Raw genomic sequence first — 11109 nt, forward strand, 5'->3', positions numbered from 1 at the left:
TCAAATAAAAAACCCATACTTGTTACATTTGAAATTTAGTAGTCCATTACATGAGCCTTTCCATTTGGGCGGTGGAGATTCCATTCCAATATCACTAAACGTATCTAATTCTGGCCAAATTCCAGAATCTATTATTCCAACAATGATTTTGCTTTCAACTTCTTTCGCTCTTCTAATCGTTTGAGGAAATTTCAAGAAGTCCCATGATCTTGTAGTGTACATATCAATTTTTCCATTTGGAAATATTGACACAACTTCTTCCATTGCTGATAATTCAATTATATTCATTTAAATGGATGTAACATAATTTAATTAATTATGGATTTTGGTAATTATTTCAAATCTAATTAATGTTCTTACAGGAAAGCAGGTGAACCTCATCAGTCGTTAATAGGGCGACAAAACCATTGAATATACTTTTGTAACTGTGAATAACTGATGCAGAAGAGTTTCTATAGAAGGAAAATAAACAAACATATAAATAAGTAAAATCTATAAAGGTGATCTAACAAAAAGAAGAATATATATATATATAAAAAAAACAATTAAAAGTAATATTACATGTGAAGAGCTTTTTCTAAAAAGCTTGAATGCAAAATAGGTGTAGGGATGTCTGAGTTCGGATTCAAGTCTCCCATGTATACTATATATTCCTGTATAAACATAATAACTAGTTTATTTTGTACATATAAAAATTGTTTTGTTAATAAGATCTGAATGATTATTGAAATATACTTTATTTGAGAATCATTAATGAGGTCTAGATAGGTGTAATATTTACATGCCTAGAATGCATCTAGCACAACTACTTAAAAGTAAAAACTATAATATTGTTCTATGTTGTATGTTAACATTTCCACAAATACACCTTTAACCTTAATATTTTTCTTTTACTATTTTTGTATATTAGAATATCAATTGTAATACATAGTATATGTTTCTCGCTATAAAGATTGTTGAAGTTCGAAATTCTAGAGATGCAGTAAAAAAATCTCAAAAGGAGGAAAAACCCGAAGACAATACTCTTAGACCAGAATATTAACCATTTTTTTATATCTATAAGAAGCTTTGTGAGTAAACATGTGAATTTTGAGCGTTTTTAATGAAAATTAAACAGGTACGTGATCTTAGAATGATGTCTACGTATATTTTTATATGAACTATTTATTTATTTTATTATAAAAGATGTGACTTTTGAGCGATCTCAATAAAAATTGAACATACATGTGATCTTAGAATGACGTCTAAGTATATTTTTATGTAAACTATTTAAATTTTGTATTACAAAATTCACTATAAATAATAATGCCTAATCAAAATATAGATTAAGAATATTAAAAGTTGAATAATGAGTAGAGATGCGTGCCTGTCTATCTTGCCCATTTACATGGGTGAAAGTAAGAAACATCACATAAAATATACATAATCGAAGAAAACTTAAAACATCTAAACATGTTCTTGTTTGCATCATCTTATGTGATTTCCTTGTCTTACTTAATATTGAAGAGTGGTTCTTATTGAGAGACCTTTATAGATCCTAAAAACGATGGCAACACTAATAACTATTTGACATTTTCAATTAATCTCATTTTGTAATTATTTTATGTATTTCATTTTTGGTTTTTAACTTATATTTACACGTTAATAAAATGAAAAACTTTTTTCAAAATTGAAATATTCATGAAGTTTTTAATTAGTGCTGGATGTAATTAATATAATTCAAATGTAATTCAAATGAGATTACTATCACTTTTGTAATATTGGTAATATCTTCTATAATAACAAAGTTGTTTAAATTAAACAAAAAAAATATTTTTTTAATGTATTTTTTGTTAGGATTATTATTTATTAATTAATTTTTTTAGATATTACTCCTAATTGAACTTAGTATAAAAAATTTATTCATATTCAATAATTTAATTATGATAATTTTTATTTTAATTAAAATATAAACTATTATAAAAGTATCTCTTACTTTATTTAAGAAAATATTATTTTGGAACGAATATTTTATCTTCTATAATTATATATTTATTTTCTTATAAAAGTTTTTTATTATATATATATATATATATACTAATTAATCATATAATTATTTAAATAATATGGCAATAAGTTGGCTAATCACATCTTGATACTTAATATAGATTTTTACTTTGTTATGAATTTGTTATGAATTTTATAAAACTTTGAACGAATAAAATTTAAACGAATAAAATTTAAATTATTATTTGTTATGAATTTTATAATTTAAAAGTTTTAATTATAAATTATTAATTTCAAAAATACTTTTATATAATAAAATACTTAATTTCAATATGTCAAGGGTGTCGGGTCGAGAGTTATGGTTAATTTGGATATGTATATGAGAGTAATAAATATTTGGGTCGGGTCGTGTAGGTTAAACTGTCCGTCCATAAAATTGAAAAATTAAATAAAAAATGTGATATACAAAAGTTTCAAACTTGTAACCTCACAATCTCACAATATAAGTTCAATATTTTAACCAACTAAACTAATAATATTTTAAATTTGTTTATATAATTTCAATGTGATTTGTCTAAGGAAGAAGATCAAAAAATTCATAAAGGTTAGAAAATACAGATGCAGGAAAATGAAATAGAGGTTCCTATAATCAAAGAGAAAAATGTGGTTAAAGAACATGAAATAAAAGATAAAGAAAATTATGTACAAGAAGAAAGCAATACGAAAAAGGAGTAGAAACCTCAACCTTATCATGTTGAAGAGATAGTTGAAGAATTACAATCAAATCAAGTTGAAGTGTGGTTGCTGATGAAAATAGAGTGAAAGATACTAGACTAATTATGAGGAAGAATATAATTCCAAGGTTGATATAGAGAAATCTAAAGTTCTTGAGGATTCCAAAGCTGAAACCGAAGGAAATGAAGACAATGATATAGAAATTCAAGTTCAGAACAACAAAGTGAAGAACCCAAAAATCCTGAAAAATAATTATTTTATATCAAATTAGAATGAGTTTATATAAAGAAATAAATTAAAATGAGAATATGCAGTATTCATTAACCTCTCATGTTTATCCCCCTTTCATTGCAAGAGGAAGGGGAAGATGAAGGACAAGGGAATGAGGAAGACAACCTTCTGATACAACATGTTGATATGGAAATAAAAATCCTAATTGAGATAATTAAGATTTGATACAGTTTATAATCTTTGTTTATATATTTGATTGTTACTAATCAAGTTTTTTTATGGTCGTTTAATTGTCATCCTTTAATCATAGCTAGAGTTTGTCTAGTTTTGATCCTTGACTCTCCCACTTTTGGTATTTTAATGAAATGATTTTAACTATTTTCAATAAAAATAATATTTTAACCAACTAGGCTAATAATACTTTATATTTTAAATTCAAATTCAAAATTGATGAACGTATACATTTCTAACCATATGTATCTTCAACATTTTAAACAACTAAACTAATAATATTTTAAATTTGTTAATATAATTTAATTATATATATATATATATTTTCTCATAATTAAATATATATATATATATATATATATATATATAACATTCAATATATATAATTGTTAGTCATATCAATTATATATTTACATAAAATTATTTAAAAAATTAACAATCTTAAGTGGTGTAATGGTTAAGTGTTCATTATTATGCATAATAAAAATTGAGGGTTTGAATCTCACGTAGTGGAAATTTGTAATAATTATAAAGAGAAAATAATGAATATATTGGTTGACGAAAATAAGTTGGTAAGTGGGTTAAAATAATATTGTTGTTTGAAGGAAGTGAGTTGATAAAGGTTGTTAAAGAGGAGATGGTTGAGTAATAATGAATATGTTGGTTGACCAAAGTGAGTTGATAAAGGTCGGTAAAGAGGAGTTGGTTGACCGAATTGAGTTGATAAAGGTCGGTAAAGAGGAGATAGTTAGGTAATAAAGAATTTGTGGTTGACGAAAGTGAGTTAGTAGGAGGAGTATTATATAGTTGATTGTATATGATTATGATAATTTAGTTTTTAACCGTACAAATGTAATGAAATCTCGCTAGTTACCTTAATATTACCAAAAAATCAAATAAATCCGTACATACTCCAATATTTTTCTTAATTTACATCAAAATTTAAGAACAATTTATATATAAAGATAAGTAAAAGCAAAAGTTGAGTCAACATAATTAAAATAAATCTATTTAATGACAAAAAAAGAAAAAGAAAAAGAAAAAGAAAAAAAAATAAGAAAAATTCAAAATATCTTGTAATTGTAAACAAGACAAACATTGAATATAACTTGTAATTGTAAATTACATTCAAAGTAATTGAAAAGAACACAAGCTCACATGAGTTTTTGAACTATAAGTGTTACATAAGTATTGAATATAGACCTGTCTAGAATGATCTCTTAAAATCGTGGTTTTTTTTCTTCCATTTTTGGGAATTTTTAATGAAATGACACTAAGTCGTTTTTCCCCCAAAAAAAATATAGAAAACTAACGAATCATTAAAATAGTGTCCAAAAAATCTCTACTAAATATTCAGGACGACAATTAAGAATATCCTTAGCCAAGAGTTGGTAAGCAACGTAGACAAAGACAACGATTTTGTCAAATGATAATGGACTATCTATAAATATGACCAAAACTATAAGAAACTCGTACAAATCATGAAAATATACCAGAAAAATGTCTTCATATGAAATAAAAATTCTAGTAACTCTTTATTGATAAAATAACAACATATACGATTTTTTTATCCCCTTTACTGTTAAGAAGAGGACGAACACGGACTCGAGAAATTATCACCAACAAAATTATAGGGTATGAGCAACAAACAAAGAACCCATCAATGATTAAGAGTATTATTCGGATTATAAAAATCTGTAACGAAAAATTTGATCTAGCTAAACAAGATGCCGAGCTAAATGTTGAAAATTTTAAACTAATTCTATAAATTCCATTAATGAATGGAAACTAGAATGTGGGTAATAAAATCAAATCAAATTAACATAAATTCAAATGTGAATTAAGGGGTGAAATTTGATCCAATTATATAATTTGAATTAATTGATTTAAATTAATTGGTTTAAAATGCCTTTATAACCAATTAACAAAATATAATTAATTTGTACTATAACTTACAGCTGTTTGTTATTATTATCAATTGTTATGATAATTTAATAATATTATTAACAAATTGTAAAACAATATAACGTTAATATTGGATTGTAAATGCGTTAATTATTTTTGACAAACAATTACTCATTAATAAAGATGAAACGTTAAAGTAATGAAGAGACAAACAATATACACTGTTGGATCGATTGATGATTTTATTTAATGGTTTAACTTTTTTACAATATAAAATCTCTCATCTCTATTCTAAAACTCATTTCATCCACTTACCATTTCTCACTCTAGAATTCCAAAAGCTCTCCTCTTCTAATTTTGTGAATGTTCCCACTCTAGAATTCCAAAAGCTCTCCTCTTCTAATTTTGTGAATGTTCTTCGAGTTCTTCGCTCGATATTTTCCGTTGAAACCCAGTGATAATTCGGATACATTAATCAAGTTCAATGCATAGTAATTCTAGTGTAGAGTCACTACTAGATTCGTTGTACCATGGGAGACAGTCATCTACGATAAGCTTTAGTATAAACGGGACACGATGAAACTGTTTTAAGATAAATGTGCTAAACACATGCCTCGAATCACCACTTATTCGATGATATCGTTCTTCATAGATTTTATTTATTTCATTTATTTGTAACATCATTTTATATATTTTTCTGTAATTTATTAAAGACAAGATGTCTAAAAATCATAAAATAGTCTCATTGTGTTAAACTATTAAGTAGTTTGCTCTATTAAATATTTTTGTTTTTGATGTTTCAGAAATACAAGCTGGATATTACAAAAGTGATGATGAATGTTGCTTGAAGGATGAAGTCGATTTTAAATAATTTAAAAAGTGTTGTTAATGGTTATTGTTGAATAACAATAAAATTAAAAAGGGCAGTATCATCTCTTTTGTTTTAACAGGTACGTGACTTTGAGACGTTGACAATAAGCTGAGACCTTGGGAAAATCCACCTGATGGTGGTGGAAAACTCTTGCTCGAGGTGGAAACCGCATGAAAATGACGGTTATCTTAAAAACTCCCATGTAGTAGTGTCCATGCTTGCTCGGCTGTAGAGTCCGTTCCAAGATCTTGTGAAGGAGATCTTGTGAGATTGTTTCATAGATCCACTAAAGGACAGTGGCATCGAGAGTTAGCCACATATATTTATCTTCATCCGTTGTTGGCGGAACAAGGACCGACGGGATGATGTGATGAATGACCCGATGAAAATAGGCATGGATCTTGAACAACTCCACATGTATCGTGTATTGAACGTTTTCCAACTCAAGAACAATAGAGACGTGATTCTCAATGTTGGAAATGACAAGGGCCGAATGAAATCCTTGTTTGTTACTCGTCACCGGAAATAAAAAGTGATTGAAGAGATGATGAACATAAGATGAACTATTAGGATACGACGTAAAAAAGTGATTGAAGAGAAGATAGTAGAAAATGGACCGTTAACCTAGGGCGCGACGGAAAAGTGAAGAGAAAAAAAACTAGGCTCATATTAGAATAAAGAAAGAAAATTGTATTGAATGATATTATATTTAGAGTTACATGAGTTATGTCTAATATATAAACATTACATTAGATTTATAAAGAAATTAATATAATATAATATTAATATTATCATAATTTATCCTATTGTGATAACATCTCATAAATATATTATAAGACTAAAAAAAATATTATTTGAGAACTCATCAATATAATAAAATCATCTATTTTATTTCATAAAACATATGTTTACCATGATTCAAAATCCCATATCATTGTCCTTCATATGTATTCAGTATCAAAAATAATAATGGGACTTCTCACTGTGTTTGTGCCACCTATCATGACAAAAAAGCTGAAACCACTTTCAATGGATTCATTATTCCCTCAACAATCAATGTAACATGACTGAGTTTGTCCGACAATAGTGAAAGAAAGTCTGCTCGGAAACACTCTATTGTGAATGTAAGTAGATCTTAACGATCCCACATTGGTAACTCTTCTACTCAAGGAGACATTAAATGAGTATTTGGCTGATCAATTGGGATGGAAAACGTAGGTATGTTAAGATTTACAGAAGTTTTTTTTTTCAACAATATTTGGGACACTAACACACCACAAACATAGACTGATCACTCAAAATACAAATTCTCAAAAAAAAAAAAAAACATTATTCAAGAACTCTTCAATGTAAAAAAATCACATATGTTATATAATTTATTTTTTTTCTTCATATTTCCTTTATTTTTATTTCATAAAACATATGTTTACCATGATTCACAATCTCATATCATTGTAAATAAGAACCAAAAATAATAATGGGACTTCTCACTTCGTTTGTGCTACTCATCCATGACAAAGAAGCCGAAACCGCTGTCACACGATCCATTATTCCCTCAACAATCAATGTAAATGACTTAATTTCTCCAACGTTAGTGAAAGAAAGTGTGCTCGGTACAACTCGTATTGTGAATGTAGGCGGAGTAAGAATCTTGGCGATGTATGTAGATCTTAATGATCCTACATTGGTAACTCTCCTATTAACGGAGACATTAAAAGGAGTATTTGACGGAACGATGGGAAAGGAAAATGAAGGCATGTTAAGATTTAAAGAAGTTTTACTCCCATAATGAGTGCAAGCGATTTTGTCACCCGTAATAAGGCTCAACTGTTTGTTAGTGTAGTTTTGGCCACACAAGAACTGCACATAGTCAGCTAGATTTGCATCATACACAAGGCCAGGATTAATGGCACCTACAGGGTTTATTAGGCCTGCTCCATAACCAAATTCTGCTTCCGGATTTGTCTTTACACTCATCTCGGAGGCTGTAAATGAATTGATTAGGTTCAAATGAGAAACAATTTAATAAAGCTTCTAAAAAGATTAAACATGTTTATTGTTATTAAATGAGTTAGGAAATGTCATGCATTATACCGGTGGTTATAAGTGCAGATTTTATAGCAGCCGGAGACCAAGATGGATGGAAGGATTTCACATAAGCGGCTGCAGCAGCAGCATGCGGGCATGCCATTGACGTGCCCGATATAATGTTATATGACAACCTTCTTGTATCTAAAATCGACGTTGAAGGAGATCTAGTAGGTAACCATGCTGCCAAGATTCTAACACCAGGTGCAGATAAGTCTGGCTACAAAATCATTGAAAACTTTGGTTTAATTTCTTTGAATTACATCAACTATAATTATATAGTTCTTGATGATATTTTTATATAAATAAATCATAACTTAATTGAGTTTTAGAAAAACTATTTTCAAGATTATGACCATCCTTAACAATATGAAAATACAAGAGGAATATCTATAGAACCTTAAGAATTTGAGGTGTTACAGGATTTGGTCCCCTTGATGAGAAGGATGCAATATATGGTGCAGATAGATCAATTATTTCATGACTTTTCAATATTCTTGCAATTGAATTCCTGTTTTAAAAACAGAAGGAAATTATCATATATTTTTAGAACAACTAATGAAGTAATACCATAAATACCTGCCTTGAGTTTTGGAAATATCTAATGAATATGTTTGATTCTTTCTCGTTAAAAACGGTTGTCGGGAGGGCAAATGTCATTTTATGTTCGAAAAGATCGTAGCGTGGGTCTATTATCACCATACCAATTGCACCAGCGAAAAGAGCTGCGTCCCCTCTATTTTGTTCAGCACAAATGACAATCTTACCACTTACAAATCTAGCATCTAGTGAGTTAGTCTCTCGGCAAAGTCTGCACATTATGAGTTAATGTGCATGTAAAATTTACTTCACAAAACATTTAATATTGTAAAAACATGATATCGAAACTAAATATAATATTGTAAAAATTGTAAATTAAAATTCATGGAAAACAAGAAATTATCCTGTGCAAAAGTCCAGTAGAAGGTGATAATAATCAATTAAGTAAACATTTTTAGAAGATGAATTAAAATAAGCATACATGATAACTAAACAAATACCTTGATGTATCAGGAGAAAACCCTTCTCTAATATTTGGCACATCACCAGCATACACCAAATTGGAGAAATTAGTCTGATCAAACGCATTCATTGAAGATCCCTGCGTTCGAGAGATGAATGAATGAATATTAATGAAATCAATAGTAAAAAATAAATAAAAAATCTTGTATCAATGTTGTGCCTATGTAAACAATAAGAAATGATAATGAAATACTATACCAACAAACTCTCCATATTGCCCAACTTCAAATAGTTGACGATCTTTCGATCAGTTGAGCTTGCTGCCACAGTAAGATCCCATGGAGAAACATTCACGACAATTCTATGTCGAGGACCATTGTTTCCGGAAGAACATATTGTCATAATTCCTTTTCTCATTGCTTGAAAAGTCCCAACAGATATTGAATTCTGCATATAGTTTTCAATAATAATTGATCCTAAAGAAATTGATATTATGTCAACCCCATCACTGATAGCATCCTCAAATGCGTGAATGGCGTCGGTGTCATCAGAACCATCAGTCCAAACTACTTTATATACCGCAATCCTCGAAGAAGGGACTCCTCCTCGTGCTGTACCTTGTCCAAGACCATAAAAGTTGGCCGAACTAACAAGATTTCCGGCAATGATTGAAGCTACATGAGTTCCATGACCAATGGTATCTCTTGGAGAAATAATATCCTCTTGGGAGAATTTGCCATTTCTTCTGTAGTACCTTGCTCCAATTATTTTGCTGCATTAATTGAGATATATAATAATATCATCTTGTACTATAAAATTTGAATTATTTAATATTTTAAAATGTTATAAATGATAATATAAGATTGTTTTAAATTTGTTTGAGTAGTTTGTTTGATAATTCAAATAAAACAAGTCCTTACTTGTTACATTTGAAATTCCGTAGCCCATGACACGATCCCTTCCATTTGCTCGGTGGCGATCTCATTCCAACATCACTAAAGCTATCTAATTCTGGCCAAATTCCAGAATCGATTACTCCAACAATGATGTTGCTCTCAACCTTTTTCACTCTGCTAACCGTTTGAGGAAATTTCAAAAAGTCCCATGATTTTGTAGTGTGCATATGATTTTTTCTATTTGGAAACACTGATACAACTTCTTCCATTGCTGATCATTCAATTAATTGATTAATAAAATGGACTTAACATGATTTAATTTGTTATAAAGTTAGTTAATAATTTTTTAACTAATTAATGATCTTACCAGAAATCCAGTGAACCTCATCATTGGTCAATAGGGCAACAAAACCATTGAAAATACTTTTGTAACTGTGAATAAGTGATGTCGAAGAGTTTCTACAGAAGAAAACAAAAATGAAATAAACAGCTTAGTCATAAAAGTGATGTGATTTGTATTAATAACAAAAGAAGAATATTTAAAAAACAGTTATTAGTAATATTACATGTGAAGAGCTTTTTCTAGAAATCTTGAATGCAAGATAGGTGTAGGGATGTCTGAGGTCGGATTCAAGTCTCCCATGTACACTATATATTCCTGTATAAACATAATAACTAGTTTATTTTGTACATATAAAAATTGTTTTGTTGATAAGATGTGAATGATTATTTAAACATACTTTATTTTTGAATCATGAATGGTGTCTAATGTATATTTTTTATGAACTATTTAATTTTTTTTTATTATAAAACATGTGACTTTGAGGTTCTCAATAAAAATTGAACATAGATGTGATCTTAGAATGGTGTCTAAGTTTATTTTTATATAAACTATTTCAGTTTTGTATTAAAAAAATCACTACAAACAATGCCTAATCAAAATATAGATTAAGATTTAATATTAAAAGTTGAATAACGAGTGTGTACCTGTCTATCTTGCCCGTTTACATGGGTGAAAGTAAGAAACATAACATAAAATGTACATAGTTGAAGAAAACTTAAAACATCTAAATATGTTCTTGTTTGCATCATATCTTATGTGATTTCCTTGCCTTACTAAGTTGTAAGATTCGTTCTTATTGGGAGACCCTTTATATATCCTAA

At 28.5% G+C, this 11109-nt stretch overlaps 1 protein-coding gene across 1 annotated transcript; it reads right to left on the reverse strand.

Moving 5' to 3' along the window:
* Positions 1-10588, reverse strand: LOC124939383 (cucumisin-like). Its single transcript, XM_047479863.1, has 12 exons — positions 10512-10588; positions 10313-10404; positions 9970-10216; positions 9308-9821; positions 9088-9188; positions 8631-8858; positions 8447-8558; positions 8054-8267; positions 7451-7944; positions 6043-6245; positions 361-452; positions 1-266 (listed from the first exon to the last, which is right to left on the reverse strand). The coding sequence occupies exons 1-12, from the start codon at positions 10586-10588 to the stop codon at positions 1-3; spliced, it is 2640 nt and encodes an 879-aa protein (XP_047335819.1).
* Positions 10589-11109: the final 521 nt, after the last annotated feature.

This window comes from Impatiens glandulifera, chromosome 5, assembly GCF_907164915.1.
Source record: "Impatiens glandulifera chromosome 5, dImpGla2.1, whole genome shotgun sequence".
Lineage (NCBI taxonomy): Eukaryota > Viridiplantae > Streptophyta > Magnoliopsida > Ericales > Balsaminaceae > Impatiens > Impatiens glandulifera.

Bases quoted from the DNA above. Each gene is read 5' to 3' on its own strand.
- LOC124939383 (XM_047479863.1), bottom strand. From the start codon at position 10,588: ATGGGAGACTTGAATCCGACCTCAGACATCCCTACACCTATCTTGCAT. The intron at 10,405-10,511 runs GTAATATTACTA...TTTCTTCTGTAG, and splicing joins CTAGAAAAAGCTCTTCACAT to AAACTCTTCGACATCACTTA. The intron at 10,217-10,312 runs GTAAGATCATTA...TTGAATGATCAG, and splicing joins TGAGGTTCACTGGATTTCTG to CAATGGAAGAAGTTGTATCA.